We start from the raw sequence: 18,663 nt of genomic DNA, 5'->3' as shown, positions 1-18,663 counted from the left end.
CTCCTTTCTGCACTAAAAATATTTTTATGATCAGAAAGAAACAAATTCCATTTTAAGAAATGTATAGCGATTCAGTCCAACAGAAATGTACATGAGCCGCAAATTCATACTTTGACTTAGCCACATTAAGAGAGGTAAATGGAAGAAAATTAATACATTTTGATAACCCAAGATTATCAAAATGTTACTTCAACATGTAAACAGAATTAAAAAGTAAAAGATATTTATGTATATTTTTCATGCTAAGTCTTTGAAATCTGGTATGTATTTATAACACCTCAATTCAGACTGGCCACTCTTGTACCGTTCAGTGGCCATGGTGGCTCAGGGTGTCTCTCTTGGACAGAAAGCGGTCGAATGTTCGAATTCTGTGCTGCTAAGGTAGTTCGCATGAATGAAAGGTTTTTACTCTTTGAAGATTAAGGTACCATCTGAACTCACTAACTTCTGTGTAACTGAGCCAGGCATAAGCATATCCCATACTTGTAGATTTTAATTACTGGGTTTTTTTTTTAATCTTCTAGAGAATACCAGCCAATGTCAGGTCCCCAAAGGTCAGTTCAGGCGTACTCTTGGGGCCTGCTGCCAGCTGTGTGAACATCTGCCTCCTGCCTGTCTTCCTTCCCTCATTCCCCTGATAGACGCGTAGGCATAAAGAATATAGATAGAAGACACCAGCTTTAGAATCACAGAATCACACTTCACTGGCTGTGATGGAGCTTCAGTTTTTCTCATCTGTAAAATGGGCATAGTAACTCTTCCCCTCACAGGGTTAAAAAGCGGAAGGAGCTGAATGGGTGTTGAGCACTTAACACAGTATTGGTCACACGGCAAATACTCAGCCAACTAGCCACCCAGGTGCCCTGCATATATACAGATCTTCCTTTAACTAAAACAGAATTTCCATGAAACACTTGCTGTTATCATTTATAAGTTATTTACCGTTATGTTCTATTGAGTTGTTTAAAAGCCTGCTACGTTGTTTCATGCTGAATTTTGTACTGCACTGAAATTTGAATTGTGAAAGCACCGAATTAGTGCATTAAGCCGTGTTACCTGTTTGTGGTGTTTGTGGGACGTTTTCCCCCTTGGAATCATATTTAGTATTATTCTCAGATTGCTTTCTTATTTTCTGTACTTGACCAGGAAGGCTCTGCTCCCCCTGGTGCTAGAGCTTGTCCGTGTAACGTTTAGTGAATGTTTAGTCCAAGTGGGTTCCAGGCTTGGGGCCTCCACCTTGAACAGGAAGAGGAGAGACTGCTCTCTGTGTGGCTCTGGGAGGTGACCTCACAAGTCCCCGGCCTGCTGGCTCTTGAGCTGTGAGATGCGGCGTGGCTTTTCACATTCCACCGGAGGAGATGTGAGGAATTCTGAGCTGATGCTGAATTCCTTGTTTGTTTCTGGATGTGTTTTTTAGCTTCCAGGAGCACCAGCCTTCCCCGGGTGCCGGAGAACCCTCCAGACGACAGTTTGCATTTGCCTCAACCCAGGGTTTCTCTGACCGTTCCGTTTCCTGGAAGCGTTGCCTCGGGTTTCCCGTCCCGTTAAATCTAGTTTGCCTTCCGCTTACCCAGGCCCCCCCCCACCCCACCCCCCGGGCCGAGCCAGACCCTCCTCTGGACTCCACGTGGAGAGCTGCTTGGTGGTGTGGTTACGGCCCTCCGCGTTTGGGGGCTGCTCCCCTCTTCCTTGGGGGTGGCCTTCCGACCGCCCCCCTGCACCTGAACCTGCACCTGCCCCGCCCACCGCACCTGCCGCAGCCGCTCCTTCCGGACCTTTCCTGGTTTCCTGCTTCTGCGAGTAAATCCTCCACACGCACGAGCCTTCTCCTGCCTCTGTGCCGCTTCTCCCTCTAGAAGGCCCTCGGGCAGGTGCCACACTTACCACCTCTTTGGCTCTTGACCCCTTCCCTGGTGCCTGTCTCTGCCTGAAGGGCGAGCTCTGCGGGTGGGAGGAACGTCTGTTAGTGCGTTTGTTCCCAAAGCGCACGCGCACGGTGGGGGGGAGGGGGCACCGTGGGGGCGGGGGCTGGACGAGGGGGGTGCTGTCGTGTCTGCCCCGGAAGTACCGGTGCTCCCCGTCCCTCCCTCGCGGCTGCTCTGACCTCTGACTTCGGAGCTCTCCTCCCCTTCATTCCAGAGAGAGTCTGCGAGGAGCCCTCGGCCCCTCCTTGCTGGACTCGTGCAGTTGAAGTGTATCCTGTTTACATTTCTGGCAGCGTTTCTTTTATTTGGACGGTGGCCAAAGGCGCACAACCCGGCCCTGGTGGGTTTCAAAAATAGCAGCAGCCGCTTTCCGAGGAGATGGGCTGTTGCTGGTGGGGAGCACCTTCGGGCCTCGCCGGGTTCCTCGCGCACCTGCGGCCTTCCTTCTGCAGGAACAGCTCGTTTGATCTGCCAGCGTTTTAGGCGTGTCTGGGCTCTGGAATTTGCTGTGGGAAGAGCTTAGTGAGGAGTGAGAAGTAGCCGAAAAGATTCGCTTTGATTGGGGGCTAAACTCAGCACACGTAGTTTGAAATGAGATGACAGGATTTGCCGTCTTGGGTCTCCATCCAATAAAGCTGAACCCCCCCCCCCCCACCCACCCAGTTGTACATCCCCAGCAGACCGGGACTCTGTTCTTTGACCAGAAGTTTCAGTGGCTGGATTTAGAAGTCGTCTTAAAACTGTGCTTTGAGCAGTTTGAAGTGTTACATAGTATTGAGATGAAGTCACCAAACAGCTTCAGACTTTTAACTGTTCGCCTTAGGTAACTGAATAAAATGTATGGTTATCAAAAAGTGAATACTTGGGTAACATTGTTACTGAGAGAACGATGAATGACACAAGCAGACTGCCTTCTCCCTTCACTTCTCCTCTTTTTCTTACTGAGTACATATGGATTTTAGGATTTTCTCGGCTTTGCGTTTCAGGAAGTAGGTCTTTGGTGGGAAACAATGAGGCAAGGTGCTAATTGCAGCCTGCCTCCTATATTCTGGTGTCTTGGAAGCACTGCAGCTCCAAACAATGGTGGTGACACCTGTAACGATCCGATCCGTTCTGCAAAAGCACAGTAGGCAGAACATTCCCAAGACTTGATACTCTGTCTAAAAAGGAAGAAAAAGTGGGCCCTGATTTTAGGCAGATGCCCCAAAGGGGAAACCTCTCCGTGATCTCCATTTTCGGTGTTCGGAATAAAGGTGGCAGAGAATGGTTCTTCACTGGGACAAACTTAAAAAGGCAAAAGAGACCTCTCTTTTCTCGGTACTTTTCTCCTCCATATGTAGAGACGTCGATACAGAAAACGACTCTAGCTAACCAGAGTAATTCAAAGTTCGTCAGCAGTTTTCTCACTTTCCCTGGGTTTTTAAAGAGAGAGAAATAAGGAGCCTTTTCTTCGTGTCTGGGTGAAGCTCATTTGGACCGTGTCCAAGCTTGCCTGGGTGGTAGTGTGTGGTGGGAACACAGGCTGCTTTTGGATAGACCAGGGTGTTTTAAGCCAAACTTGTGTTCACCCCAGTAATTAGGCAAGGCCTGGTTGGTGCAGTGTTGAAAGCAGTCTTGGAAACGATCGCTCGGGCCTCCAAGTCCGTTTTGATTCCTTGCCTTCATCTCCGACACATGAAAATGAAACCCCCAGGGAGCAGAGGTTCAGTTTACCGTGTGAGTGAGGATGCGCTCCTTGTCAAGCCGGACTTTTTGATGTGTCAAAAGGGCACTGTGTGTCAGACCGCGTTTCCTGAGTTGAACTTGAGCGGGCTGGATTTTCAGGAGAGGTAGTTGGGTTGGTCACCTGACCTGGGGCTGGGGCTGGGCCTGGGGGAGGGCTCAAATCCCGACCCAGCCCCTCTGCCGGAAGAGGGGCCTTGTGTGCGAGGACGGTGGGAGCCTTTGTCTGGTTTCCACAAGGGTGCTGTGACCCTGTGCCAAGAACCTCACCAGAGAGGTCTCCTCTGCCTTCTCTGTACTCAGATATTTCTTGTCCCGCGTAATGTGGAAAATGTGAAACATGTTTGTTCTCTTGGGTTCTTGAAGCTTTTCGAGACTGTCCTTTTGGGCAGGCGGGAGCTTGGTGTGACGTTGTCAGAAAATGGGGAGACGGGAAGGACCCAGAGGGAGGAATGGGGTGGTTGGAACCCAGAGGAAGGAGAGCTGAGGATTTATTCAAGTCCGGTTTTCCTCTGGGTGGGTGCTAGTCCATTGGTGCCAGGTTGAAGTTAACCTGCGCTTCAGGCTCTGCTGAGACCCATCCATCTCATTTTCCTGCTGATCTCCACCCTCCTCCCCCTCCCCTGGTGAACCTTACCTTTCCACACCACGAAATCGGAACATTTACTGTCATGGCTGCTAGTTAGCTTTTGAAACAACGTTTTGGGGGCGCTTGGGTGGCTCAGTTGGTTAAGTGTCTGACTCTGGATTTCAGCTCAGGTCATGACCTCACAGTTCGTGAGATCGAGCCCCCCCCCCGCACCCCCACCCCGGTCGGGCTCCATGCTCACAGCGCAAAGCCTGCTTGGGATTCTCTCTCCCTCTCGCCCTGCCCCTCCCCCGCTCGTGCTCGCTCTCTCAAAAATAAATAATAAACTTAAAAAATAATAAGATAAAAATATATTTTGAGGTAATTCTAGGTTCCCAGGCACTTGCAAAGATAGCAGGGGAGAGGTATCACGGTTTTCCCCAGTGGTTACATTTTCTAGAACTCCAGTGCACTATCACGATCAGGAAATTGACATTGTTACTGTGTGTGGGTGTGGGTGTGTGTGTAGATCTCCAGCTACCCTGGGACCGTCCCCCCCGCCCCCGTCCTGCTTCCTCTGCCGTTCCCAGTCCCTGGCAGCCACTAATTTGTGTTCTGTCTTTATAATTTTGTCACTTCAAGAATAGTCTCTACACAGAATCACATAGCATGTGATCTTCTGAGACTGGCTTTTTTTTTTACTCAGCATAATTTTTTTTTTGAGCCCCGTCCAGGTTGTCCCATGAATCAAGTGCTCATTCCCTTTTACTGCCATGTCCTTTTTCCTGGTACGGGGGCCCCACAGCGTGTGACCATTTGTCTATTGAAGGACTTTGGGGCTGTTTCCAGCTCTAGGCTGTTATGAATAAAGCTGCTATGAACATTCTTGCACATGTTTCTGTGCGGACGTAAATTCTCATTTCTCTGAGGTCAGTGCCCAGGAGTGAGATGGCTGGATTGTTTGATAAATACAGGTTTAATTTTTTAAGAAACCGGAAAACGGTTTCCAGAGTGGCTGTGCCGCCTCAGATCCCATCAACAATGTATGAGAGATTAAATATCTCTGCGCCCTCACCACCCTCTGGTGTTGTCACTGGTTTTGTTTGTTCGTTTCAGCTGTTTGAATACTGTGTAACGGTACCTTCTCTGGTCTTAACCTGCTTTGCCCTGATGGCTGGTGGCCTTGAACATCTGGTCTCTCACCTGCTTGCGTGCTCTCTGTGTGTGCTCCCTGGCGAAACGTCTCATCATGTCTTCTGCCCATTTCCTAACTGGATTGTGTTTCTAACTGTTGAGTTTTGAGTGTTCTGTATAAATTCTAGACTCACGTCCTTTGTCGGGTGTGTGGTGGGTATTGCCTCCTAGTCCATAGAGCATCTTTTCAGCCTCTGCAGAGAGTCTTCTGCAGAGCGCAGTTTTAATTTTGATGAAGTCCAGTTTCTTGATGTTTTCTTTTATAAATTATGCATTGCGTCACCTAGGAATATTCACCGAGCTGTAGATCCGGAAGATTTTCTCCTATGTTCTAGTTTTGCCTTTTGAGTGGATTCTGTATAAAATGTGAGGTTGGAGGTCAGGGTTCTTTTTTCCTTTGCCTGTGGATGCCCAGTTACTCCCGCACCATTTGTTGAAAAGGCTGTTCTCCCTCTCTGTAATTGGATCTTTATAAAACTCAGTGGGCCACACTTATGTGGGGCCATCTCTGGGTTCTCAGTTATGTTCAGTTGATCTTTGTGTCTGTTCCTGTCCTGTCACCAGTACCGCACAATCTTGATTACCATAGCTGTATAGTAAGTGTTGAAATTGAGTGATTCCTTTCACTGAGTTTCTTTTTCTAAATTGTTGCAGCTAATCTAGTACCTTCCCAAAAATTTTAGGATAGCTATACACACACACACACACACACGACACACACAAACACACACACACGTCTATATACAACACTCATATATCCATATTCGTGCCCCTAAAAGATCTTGCTGGGATTTATAGAAATTGTGTTAGACTTGTATATCAATTTAGAGAGAATATTTACTATTTTCAAACTCCCAATCCATGAACATGGTATGTCTCTCCATTTGTTAGGTTCACTTTGGTTTCTTTCGTCAACATTTTGTAGTTTTCAACATACAGGTCCTGGACATGTTTTATACGATTTCTACTTTCTTAGTGATTGTTGATACGGCATTTTAAATTACAGTTTCCACACGTTCATTGCTAGTAAGTAGAAAGACAGTTGATTTCTATAGGTTAATTTTACATCCGGCGGCCTTGCTGAATGAATTCACGAGGAAGTTTTTTTGGTAGATTCCTTGGAATTTTCCACATAGACCATCATTTCATTTTATCTGCAAATAGACTCAGTTTTATTTTTCCCTCTTGCTGATCCCTGTACCTTGTATGTCTTCACCTTGCCATTACTGGCTAGAACTACCAGTACTGTATTCATTGGCACCTCCACAAGTGGGCGCCTTCTCTTGTTCCTGATTTTAGAGAAAAGGATTCAGTCCTTCACTGTTAATTATGACATTAGCTGTCAGTTTTTGTGAGTCTTCTCAAAGTTAAGGAAGTTCTCCTCTATTCCTAGTTTTCTGAGTATTTTTATGGTGAATGGTTATCAATTGTTTTAATTCGTAGGTCTGTTTCCCTAGCTAGATTCCGAGTTTCTACAGATCAGACTCTGCTTCATAAACCTGTTTACCCATGGTGCCTGTGAGCCTTGGACATGTGTTTGTGGATCAGTAGAAATGGGCCTGGTTACGGATGGCAGACGAGTGTGGGCCCCGAGGAGGGAACTCGCAGGAACATCGGTCACCAGACAGTCCTGGTCTAGACCTGGAGGACAAATTGCACTACTCTTTTTGGTCCCCGTTACCATTCGGCTCAGTGTTTCAATGCAGAAACGAAAGTTGTAGGCACCACACATGCTACAGCAGGGATACAAGGAAGCCACAATCGATGATGAATGAATCCGCTCTGACCCAAGTTGTTGGACGTGAAACTTCCACTGAGTTGTACAGTTTAAATGGGGGGATTGTATGTGACATATATCCTATAAAGCCGTTACTATTATTATTTTTTAATGTTTATTTATTTTTGAGACAGAGCATGAGCAGGGGAGGGGTGGAGGAGAGACAGTGGGAGACACAGAATCCGAGGCAGGCTCCAGGCTCCAGGCTCCGAGCTGTCAGCACAGAGCCTGATGCGGGGCTCGAACTCGTCAATGGCGAGATCGTGACCTGAGCTCAACCGACTAAGCCTCCCAGGTGCCCTGATTGTTTTTTTAAAACAAGTGCCCAGTAGCAGTGAGGTCCTGGTGTTCTCTGTGCCAGGAGACGAGTTACTGCCCCCTGTCGTTCCAGGCCCCACCAGACCACCCTGAGCCTGTGAAGGCTTTTCCAGACAGGCCCCCCGCTGGTCTTTGCCCCCCGCAGGATTCACGGTGCCAGAGAGCGTTCATTGGGTCCCCTCAGAAGAACTCAGAAACTTGCTTCCATACGGTGTTGCTAATTTGGAAGCACTGGGGTGAGAATGATGAACTGGACCTCGTTACTGCCCAGTGGGGCCGTTATCCCCAGGACAGTGTCCCCCGCAGACTGGACACCTACCTGGGTTGGGGCTGTTTCTCCATCCCCTTTCTTAACCTGTGAGGTAAGAAAGGGGTCAAGAATACTCTATTTCTAACAGTGAGGAAGTAAGCCAAATAATGAAAAACAGCCTCTCCTCATCACTAACAGTGGAGGCATTCAATCCAGGATGTGCCCACGGGCCCCTGTTTCGGGGGGGGGCAGGCCGCTCGGCTTGTGCATCTCGGTTTTGTCCCGTCTGGTGGTTACTGGCCACCTGTTGGTGGCTCGCCCATTCGCTCCAGGCTTTCAGACCGTCGTGTCCTCCTGGTGTCGAGGAGCTGCCAGGTTTCAGCGAGTTGAGACACGGGTGACTTGACCAAACGAAGCAGGACACAGACCCTGGTTGATAGCCTGTGAGTTTGCTGCCGCGTGACGGTCAAGGCCTGTGCCGCGGCTCTCTGTCGTGGTGCGGTCTTGGGAGTGTAATTAAACCCTCTCTGTCTCCTTTATCTCCTAGGGCTCAAGGGTCCTCGTGGATGCGCGAGACAAGCTGGGCATCCCGTGGCAGCATTCGGAAAATGAGAAGCATGGCATGTTTCTCCTGGCCTTTGAGAACAAGGCGGGGCTGCCCGTGGAGCCTGCCACCTTCCAGCTGTACGTCCCCGCCCTGAGCGCTCTCTGGAGGGACTCCGGCATCAGGGAGGCTTTTAGCCGGAGGAGCGAGTTCCAGCTGGTGAGTGAGCCCTCCCCCAGGCTACACGATCGTGATTTTCATGACCGGTCTTGGCCTTCAGAAGTTCCTTAAAAACTGTCAAAGTACAGGCAAGCTGCAAATTGCTGTACATCCTAATATTCAACACCACCAACAGCAAACACACTGGAGGCAAATGAAGCTATCTAAATGGTTCAGCAGGGGCAATTTTCATTCATTCTGGCTAAGTAAGTACAAGGAGTACAACGTACTGTTAAAGCTCCGTGTAACTCTCGGGGCTTAGAATGTTCAGGCCTTGTTCATGGTGGGAAGTTACCGTCTCCTTGAAACCGCTTTCCGGCTCGTACGGTGCAGCTCCCGGCTGGCAGGTGGTGACCGTCTCCTTCCAGATCAGCTCCTTGGTTGCTAATCCGAACCGTCCGCTTGCTTTCTGTGGGTTCTTTCCTTCCGTTTTAATGTCCAAAAGTTTTGAAACATGCCTGGTCGTCTTTGTCATTTAGATTCATTGAAGACACGCCTGTTTGCGTTTGGCTTTTCCCTAACGACCCTTCATTCGCTCTAGACAGGGCTTCAGACTTCCCCGTAACAGGAGCAGCTGTGCCCGCCGTCCGTCCGTCCGTCCACACCCCGGGGGGCCAGAAGCACCTGTGACTCTCACTCCCTTTGCCCCTGTGAGCTGGGACCCCACGTTTTGAACCATCAGTCCCTTTCTTGACAGTTTTGCTACAAGATGTATTTTTAAAGCGTCTTGTCTACTTTCAAAGTTTATATAAATGGTTTCATAGTGAATATGCTCTCCTGTGACTTGCGATTTCGGAATTCATTCGCGTTGCTGGTGTGGCTGTGGTTCCTTCATTTTCTCTGCGGCCGTCTGTCCACGGCGGGAATAAACAGGATCCGTCCGTTCTCTCAAAGCTGTGCTTGGGAACTGTTTTCCGTGTTTTGCCACTCCACACACAACTGCTGTGGTCTCTCTTGTGTGTCTCCAGACGCATGTGTTCGGGGGTTTCCTTGCGACACGGACCGGGTGAGGAGGGCTGCCCAGTCCGCGGACGCCTATGCCTCCAAATGGACCAGATGCAGCAGGTCATGTTCCAGGGTGGTCGTCCCTGTAACACGTCTGCCAGCAGCAGAAAAGGGTCCCCGTTAGCTCTCGTCCTCGCTGATACTAGCGTTACCTGGCTTTAAAATTGTGATAGTAGCTTCTCGTGGTGTCATTGAAATTCCCCTGATGATGCTTATCGGCTGTGTGCCTTCTAGGATATGCCTTTGGTGCTCTTGCCGCTTTTTTCTAATGAGTTATTTGTATTTTTGTCATGTATTTATGTGGCCTGCCTGGTCGTTTTTTCCGTTCAGTTTCCATATGCTGTTCACCCCGTCGCCCCTAAGGCCGACCTGTCCCACAGCCGTAGCACGGCCGCCGTGACCGGAAGACTCGTGTTGGTTCCATATCGTGAATGAAACAACAGACCTTTTTCCGGTTGCAGTGTTTTCCACTGGGGACTCCCTGTGTGCCAGGATCCGGCTCAGGACCCCACATTGCCGTAGTCTGTAGTCAGTGACAGTCCCCCGTCAGTGGCGGTCCTCCGTCTTTCCTTGGTTTCTGTGACCTTGACACTATTAAAGAGCACCGATCAGTTATTTTGTGGAATGTCCCTACTTGGGTTTGTCTGGTATTTCCTCCTTGTTAGGACGAGATTGTCCGTTTTTGGCCAAAAAACTGCGGAAGTGATGGTGTGCCCCCTCGTAGCGACGCGAGCCTTCGTGGCTCAGTGAAGGCCGTGGCTGCTGGGTTTCTCAGCTCCTGGGTACTGTCGGGAGCTTTCTCAAGCTCCCGGGTACTGTCATATACGCGGGCGGGGGGCGGGGGGGGGGGTGCTTTGAGGCGATGCAGGTGTCCTGTTGCCCCTGAAGCTTTTGCCCACTCGCCTTAATACCCATCGCTGGATCCAACCGGGGACATTTCTCACCTTGACATGCTTTTTCAAGTTAACTTCAAGAATTACGGTGGAAGGGCACCTGGGTGGCTCCGTTGGTAAGCGGCCGACTTCGGCTCAGGTCATGATCTCGCGGTCCGTGAGTTCAAGTCCCGCGTCAGGCTCTGGGCTGACGGCTCAGAGCCTGGAGCCGGTTTCGGATTCTGTGTCTCCCTCTCTCTCGCTGACCCTCCCCCATTCATGCTCTGTCTCTCTCTGTCTCAAAAATAAATAAAGGTTAAAAAAAAATTAAAAAATAAAAACAAAAATTACGGTGGAACAGTCGACAGAACTGGAAGATGCAGTCGTCACAGAAAGAAATCTTAATCTTCTAAGGGGCAGGAACATCCGGAACGGCTGGGGAACACAGCATCTCCGTGTAACACTGGGGTTTGAGTCTTTGTCCCTGTAAAGGACGTGGAATCACTACTACCCGTCGAGAACTGACCGGAGAGGCACATGTAGGCATCCACGGCCGATTACTCAGAGCTCTCGCTTGGTCAGCCTTCCGTCAGGGAGGGTGGTGTGGGGGTGGTTTTGCCAGACTCCTGTCTGCCTTGTTCCACAGTCACGTGGGGGGCAGTCATGTCGAGCTAGGGGCCTCCCAGCTGAGGTCGGGGCCTCGTGCAGGGAAGGACGTGGAAATACGCCGCAGAGGTTATGGCTTCCACAGCCCGTCTTCGTAGTAATCCCTGCGAGCGACTTGGGCCTCAGAAGCCAGTCTGCGTCTTTCTAACTCCATTCATTCATCCAACACTTAAGGAGCACCTTCTGTGCTGGCCACGGGTGTGATAGGCTGGGGTATGGCAGTCATAAGGCCAACAATAGTCTGTCCCTGAGAGCCTTTAGTCTAGACCTCACCTCGGCGTGGGGTCAGGTGAAACTGGTGCAAGGTGGGTCCTGGCCTCTGTTTCCGACTTGCGCGCCCAGCAGCCGGGCTCCCCGAAGACGCAGTGCCCGAGGGGCGTACTGTTCCCGGCAGTCCTGTAGGCTTCACGGCCGCCGTAACCGGGAGTAGCTGCCCCTGGGTTTGGTTCACTGGGTGGTAGGGACGTATTTGTTATTTGTTCGTTTGTTTGTCTGTTTCTGAGCGGGAGAGAGAGCACGAGCGGGGGAGGGACAGAGAGAGAGGATCGAACCGAAGCGGGCTCTGTGCTGACGGCACGGACCCCACCGCGGGGCTCAGACTCACGAACCGTGGGATCATGACCTGAGCCCAAGCCGGTTGCCCCACCAACTGAGCCACCCAGGCGCCCCAGGTGTTTGTTTGGGTTTTTTTCTTCAGTTTTTTTGAACATTTATTTATTTGACAGAGACGGCACGGAGGCGGGGCAGAGAGAGGGAGACAGAGGATCCAAAGCAGGCTCCAAACAGTGAACATAGAGCCCGACACGGGGCTCAAACCCACACACTGTGAGATTGTGACCTGAGCTGAAATCAGGAGTCGGCTGCTTAACCGACTGAGCCGCCCAGTATTTGTTATTCTTCTACTTTGTACTTTTCTGTGTGTTTTTTTTTATAAAAATTAGGGCAACTGGGTAGCTTCGTCGGGTGAGCATCTGAGTCTTGATTTCAGCTCCCGTCATGATGCCACGGTCACGGGATTGAGCCCTGCGTCGGGCCCCACACTGAGCTTGGAGCCTGCCTGGCATTTTCTCCCTTCCCCCTGCCCCCCTAAAGTTAAAAAATAAGTTAAAAATCAGAGCATCTGATTGAAATGGGGGACAGTAGGCCTTCGTGGTCATTATTGCCGAGGCGTGCAGGCAGGGCCCGCCGTGGGGAACAGAAGCATCTCCGTGCAGCATGACCAGGCCCTTCCCTTCCCCATCTGCAGTCCGACCTTGCTCTCTCTCCTCTGGGGACCTTTCTTAAGCGTCACATCCTTTCCAGGGTGATGCTTCATCAACTTGGTTTTCTTTTTTTTTTTTTTTTTCTTTTTTCCTCCCCAGGTGACAGGCCCTTGACAGTCTCTCACTGGAGAGATCCAGCTGCTTTGAGAATTGCTGTCCACCAGGTGTTAGACTGTTCCTGTCCCCTCTGCCCTCTGGGTTTACTTGCCAGTCCAGGGAGAGGGAGGAGAAAGGCCTAGTCTGGTGACGGCCGTGTGAGGGCCCTTCCTCCTCGGCGGAGAGCAGGGTGGGTGTGCAGGCCGGGGCTCTTCCCGCTCCAAAGAGGAGGCCGCCTGGCCCTTCTGTGTGGTCCCTGAGGCTGACTGCCAGTCACACGCGGAATTTGATAAGCTCTGCAGCTCAGAAACAAAGCGCACGACCGCACTACGTTAGATCTTACCTTTCACAGCGCTTCTGAGACGTAGCAAGGCACACCAGAGGTTTCCTCGTAGGTAGACGAACGTAAGTATCGTCTCTGCCTGTGACCTTGTGCTAGCTAAAGACAGTTTTGGGTCTTTAAATGAATTTTGCGATTTACGTGCTAATTCACGTGCCTGTAATATAGAATATGGATAATGTATTCACCACTTACCTGCTTTCTGTGATACCTTTGAAATTAGGGTCTCGTTCGTTACTACAGTACAGCGGAGGTGGGCACGTTGTCCTTTGTGTACAAGTTCCGCCCCGATAGTGACCGTGAGTTTGCACATCGTGGTCCTTGCTGGGCCATGTGGCAGGCGGGCGCTCACTTAGCCCTCTCTGCGTGCCGGGCGCTGTGCTGAGGTCGAGTCCCATTTGTTCTGAAAGCTGGTGAGACAGACACACTTACAAACAAATAATTGCAGTGAAATGTGCCAAGAAATATAATTGAGGAAGATACAGGCTACGTTAGGCCTAAACGGAGAAAATAGGCACTTCCAGCCGGGCAGGGAGGGATGAGGGGAGGTGTTCATGGGGGAGCTGTGTGAAGATGGGAGTGAGGGGCAGCCGGGTGGGGGGGGAGGGCATTCGGCAGATGTGCAGGACCGTGAGGCCACCGGGGAACCCCTCTGGGCCTTCCTTGGCACCGTCCCCCTTCTCCTGCTCAGGCCGGTTCGCCTCCCCTGTGGTCACGAGGCGGCGGCGACACAACAGGGTCTCACCAGCGTAGCCACTGCGGGAGCAGGGAGGAGCCCGGGCTCAGTGGCCGGGGAAGGCCGCCGGTCTGGCCTGGGTGCCCTGTCCACCCCGTTCCGGCCCGGGGACGAGGGGCGGTGCGGAGCAGCGCAGGACCCCCATGAGCCGCAGAACCGCTGTGTGCGTGCAGCCGCTCTCGGGTTTCCAGAAGTGGCTCGGTGGTGGGCAGGCGGAGGCCGGCTGCTGGGCTCCCTCGGAAGGCCCGGTGACAGACTGAGAACCGCGGCCTGAGCACCAGTGGTTCTGACACTCGGTCCCACCTCTTCGGATTTACCGCTGCTGGGGCGTTTGCTTCTGCACGACTGCTCGTTATGTAGTCTACCTCGTGTTCGTCACCAGCTCCCCCGACCCTGACCCGTGTGAGCAGCCAGGGGCTCACCGGGTGCCGACCTGCCTGCCTGAAGGCAGCCAGTGTGCTCTCGAGACTGTGGCCCAACGGCTCCGGAAACGGCTTGGTGTGACCCTAGGTCAGGCGCACCGTCTCGCGCTCAGAGGACCGGACAGTCCCCTGAGTCTCCACGTGACCTCCCGTCGTCCGATTGTGAGCCCAGCATCCGTGCAGATGGCGGGGAGGCCGCGCGGGCGGACGTGTGGCACGCACACAGGACGATTCACGTCGACCGTGGACACTCGGTGCATCCTTTCCGTTCCTCTTTCAAAGGGGTGGGACGGTGTGTTGGCTTGACGATGTCGTCTGTCTGTCTCCTGCTTTGAAGACGGCATCGAAGGCTCCGCTCAGAGGAGCACGTTTACGCTGACGGCCCCGGGTTTCTTGATTCCTGGAAATGAAAGGCTTCTGCTTAGTACAGAGACTTATTTTCCCCCCGTCACGTTTAAAGGAATCGAGTCTTCCCGACCTCAGCAGAGGAGCTCGGAGAGGCTGAGTGCACCGGCTGAACTGCAGATGGACAGGACAGCTGTTGGTCACGGGCGTGTGCGGGTGCTGCCCCCTGACAGTCCTCCGAGTGTGACAGTTTAACAGGGAAATGACCTGTGGCCTCGGGTAACTTTATACTACCTACTGGCTCATGATTTATGATTTTATACTTTACGCCATCAAGAGAATCTCTGGACGCAGCAGCCTGGCGCCTGACGGAAAACCCACCCGTGTCGTGCTCACCTTCTGTGGCCCCCAGGGCTTGACTTCCTGCACGGCCACGATCCGTGTCGGCCCTGCCTCGTCGCCTGCTCTGCCAGGCCCTCACCCCATGGACGCTAGAGCCGTGGAAGGGCTGTAGAGACGCGGCTCGCGAGCCCTCGGGCTGGGAACGCCCCTCCGTCGGGCCCTGGGAGAGTAGGGCCCCACGTCCTCCTCTGCCTCCTGCGGCAAACATCGGTTAGGCCGCGTGCCCCTTCCTCCATCTCTGCAAAGATCGGACCGGCCCCCTTTCAAAAAGGCCGGACGCCCTGGTTCACGTTCGCGAGCTTTCTCAGGAAGGCTCTGAGACGGCAGAGAGCCAGGCCAAACGGAGGACGAGGCGCCTTGTGGCCACAGTAACTTCCGTGGCTTCGAGCGCGCCGGAGACCAGGGGCCCGGCCGTGATGGGCGCGGCCCCCTGCAGCCGGCCCTTCCTGCTAGGGAGGACCTGTGCCCTCACGGCTTGGCGGCTCCCTGGTGGCTGGCCGGTGAGCGAGGCCTGGGGTGGCGGCGTGCCTGGGAAACGACAGGTCGCGTCCGCGGGCTGTCTGGGGGGAACACGGCGCTCGCCGCCGGTCTCTGAAGGCTCCGTGGCTGGTCTGCCTGCGCTCCGCCCGGCCCGCCCGACGTCCCCGGAATCCTTTGGCCTTTTCCTCTTCGCTCTGCTCTCGAGATGCCCTGTGGTCGTGCTTCTTTAAAGAGCTGTCCCGGGAGGTGTCAGGCCAGAGGGGGACGGGGGGCCCCCAGCAGGTGGGCGAGCACAGAGCCTTCAGCGCCTGATGCTCCTTGCGGTGCAACTTGGGGCGTTCCGGACAACCTTTCTGCTTTGGGGATGCGGGTCTCCTGCTGTTGGCAGAGGCTCAGTGCTCCTGGGTGTCCGCTCCTCCGTGACCTCTGGCTGCACGTGGCAGGAAGCCCCGGACGGGGGCGCCATCTTCTCCCCTCGTGTCACAAGTGGCAGGACGGCCAGTCCAGGGAGGGCGGCGAGGGCCTGTGTCCGGGCCCTCGCGGTGACCTTCCGCGGGGCTCCTTGCCCGGACGTGCGCCCCAGACGGCGACGTGCTCGTGAGTGTGGCGGGAGCGGAGTCCCCTGCTGCGTGCGGGCCCTCAGCGGCCCGGAGTTCCTGACGGAGACGCGCGGCTGCCGGTGCCAGAGGCCCGTTGGGACCTTTCCGCCTCCCACACGATGGGGGTGGGGGTCGGTGCTCCGTGCGGGGCCCCCGCGAGGGAGAGTTGGGTCCGTAAGTTCCTTTGGCCCCCGTGTTGAGCGAGGAGACCGTCGGGAGAGCACGTGGTGTGGTGGCTCCTCTGAGTATACGGGCTGCTGGAGATACCTCACGGCCGGGCTTTGAGGCTCGTGTGTCCTTTCTAATTGTGTGGAGCGCGTTCGCTCAGCAAGTGTTTGTGGAGCAGCCACCGTGTGTCCCCGGGAAGTAGCAGCAAACAGGCACCGCGTGGAGCGGACTTCCTGATAAGAAGAGACGGTCGTGCGTGCCCCCGCCTGCCCGGGCACGTGTGCTGTGTGTGTTAGAGGAGAACGAGCAGGGAGCTGGGATAGAGAATGCGGGGGCGGGGGGAGAGCCTCGGTGGATAAGCAGAGTGGGGGGGCCTGGGATAGAGAATGGGGGGGCTACCTGGGTAAACAGGGCGGCGCTTAGCATATTCCTGGTTCTTCCCCAGTTGCGTTCCCTTCTGTCACGGGAGTCGAGTTGAGAACGTGTCCGCAGAGCCAGGCTACGTTTTCCGCTCTCTCTCTGGTTGAATGTAGCCCTGGGACTCACTTCTCAGTCTTGCTCTTAAAATGACTGGCCACGTCTGCCCCAGCCTGTCCTCCTTCGCTCAGGCTGCTGACCGGTGCCCAGAACCTGGGTGGTCAGCGCACACCCACAGTGGAAGCGGCACGGGGCACAGTGGGGACACCCTGGGCCATACTGTTAAAGCCTCCGTAGCTGGGCTTGGAGCCCTAACTGAGGTAGCTTCCCTGAGTGGCATTTGAGAAAGCCCTGAGGGAGGTGGGAAAGCAGGTCTTGTGGTTGTCCGGGGGAGGGGGATGTGTTCTAGCCAGGAGACTAACCGGTGCAGAGGCCCTGGGGCAGGGTCACGCTTTGTGTTCCAGAGCCACGTGAGCGGGTGGGGTGAGAGGGGACGGGGGCGTGATGAGGGGCCACTTGGAAGGACTTGGGCTTCGGGGGGAAGTGTGGTGTGATTTGATGTACATCTCAACAGGATCGCTCTGGCGGCCCTTTCCGTCATAGAAACAAGGAGGCCTGCTTAGAGGCTTTTGCAGTAATCTAGGTGACAGGGCTGTGGCTCAAATCAGGATGATCTTGGTGGAGGGGATAAGTGGTCAGGGCTGTATGTCTTAGAACTGAAGAGGAATTTGGAGGTCCTCTGGTCTCACTGCCCATCCAAGCTTAAGGATTCCCTAGGCGTCAGCCCTGTGGCTGATATGGAGCCTGATACTTTAATATTCTTTTAATTTATTTGGAGAGAGAGAGAGCAGGGGAGAGGCAGAGAGAGAGAGAGAGACAGACAGAGAGAGAATCTCTAGCAGACTCCACACGGTCAGTGCAGAGCCTGACACAGAGCCCAGACTCATAAACTGAGCTCATGATCTGAGCTGAAATCAGGAGTCAGACACTTAAGCGACTGAGCCACTTGGGCGCCCCTTACTTTGTGTTTTAAAACGATGCTGTCGGAGAGTCCGTTTCTCTTCTTTGCGAGTGGCTCCTGGGCCGCCTGTGTGTCTGGAACCGGCCCCTGGAGCCACGGAAGTAAACCCTGTGCTCACGGTGTCTGTGACCAGAGGTGGCTCTGCCGGGAGACACGGGTCAGACCGCACGTCCCAGTCTTTCTGGGAAGCTCGGTCACCCTTCATTTCCTTCAGGTTTCGAGAGCAGGAGGGCGGGAGCAAAGATCTGGAGCAGAGGAGGGCAGGCCACAGCAGTTCACAGGCCCGCACGTCCCCCCCCACCCGCCACCCCCACCCCGGGAAAGCGCCAGGCCAGCCCTCCTGTGCTGCAGGGGGACCGGCAGAGCTCTGCTCGGTCACTGTTGACCCGGGCTTTGCTGAGTGAGAACTGCGGTCGGTGCACCGCCCCCCTGCACGCTCCCACTGGCTGTGCCTCCCCCTGCAGTGCAGCGCGGGCTCCCAGCCCCAGCCGCTCTCTTCCTGCTCTCCACGCGCTCGCTTCGTTCTTCTTACATGTTACCAGTGGATCAGTGAAAAGAGCTCCGTGACCGTCAGTTCGTTCCGTATGTTTATCAGCCATTGACCGTTACCTTGTGTGAGTTGCTAGTGATGCCCTTTACTTCTTGTCTTCCTGTGGGAACGAGTTTCTGTTGGTTTCTATTAGTCTCTTATCAGGTGCTTGTTTTCCCTAATGCTTTTTTTTTTAACTTTTTATTCTGAAAAAATCATAAATTCACAGGAAGTTGCAGCGATAGTACATCCTTCACCCATTTTCCCCCGGCAGACGCGACTCTAGCATAAGAAGAAGACAACACAGTTGCCGTTGGTGCAGTGTGTGTGCCTGCGTGTGTCACACTGTTACGCGTGTGGATTCGTGTAATCGGCCCTGGGGTCAGGACACTGACCTGGAGCTCCTCCGTCACCCAGAGACGTCCCTGGTGCAGTCACACGCCAGCCGTGCCTGGCGGCCCTCACCCCTGCCGTGCACCAGATTGCACAAATGCAGTCGTACAGCGTGTGCACTTTTGAGGCTGATGATGCCCTTGAGAGCCAGCCAGCCAGCTGCGTTTATCGTTTATCAGTAGTATGCCTGATGATTCCTTCTCTTTTTTTTTTTGTAGAGAAAGTGTGCATGTGGGGGAGGGAGAGAGAGAGAGAATCCCAAGCAGGCTCCGGGCCGTCCGCACAGAGCCTGACGTGGGCCTCGATCCCATGAACCCTGCGATCATGACCCGAGCCGAAATTAAGAGTCGGGAGGAGTCAGGACGCTCAACCTACTGAGCCCCCAGGCGACCT

The 18,663-nt window shown here is 53.5% G+C and overlaps 1 protein-coding gene across 1 annotated transcript in view; it reads left to right on the top strand.

Annotated features, from left to right (window-relative positions):
- The window catches only part of GNA12 (G protein subunit alpha 12), a 109,642-nt gene that overhangs the window by 36,371 nt on the left and 54,608 nt on the right, over positions 1 to 18,663 (top strand). Inside the window, exon 2 of the mRNA XM_042921268.1 lies at positions 8,302 to 8,517. Coding sequence (XP_042777202.1) covers positions 8,302 to 8,517 — 216 coding nt within the window. The remainder of the gene's footprint in view (positions 1 to 8,301; positions 8,518 to 18,663) is intronic.

This window comes from Panthera leo, chromosome E3 (genome assembly GCF_018350215.1).
Source record: "Panthera leo isolate Ple1 chromosome E3, P.leo_Ple1_pat1.1, whole genome shotgun sequence".
In the NCBI taxonomy this organism is placed as follows: Eukaryota; Metazoa; Chordata; class Mammalia; order Carnivora; family Felidae; genus Panthera; species Panthera leo.
Note: the sequence above shows the minus strand (reverse complement) of the source record. Positions and strands in the feature narration are given on the sequence as shown.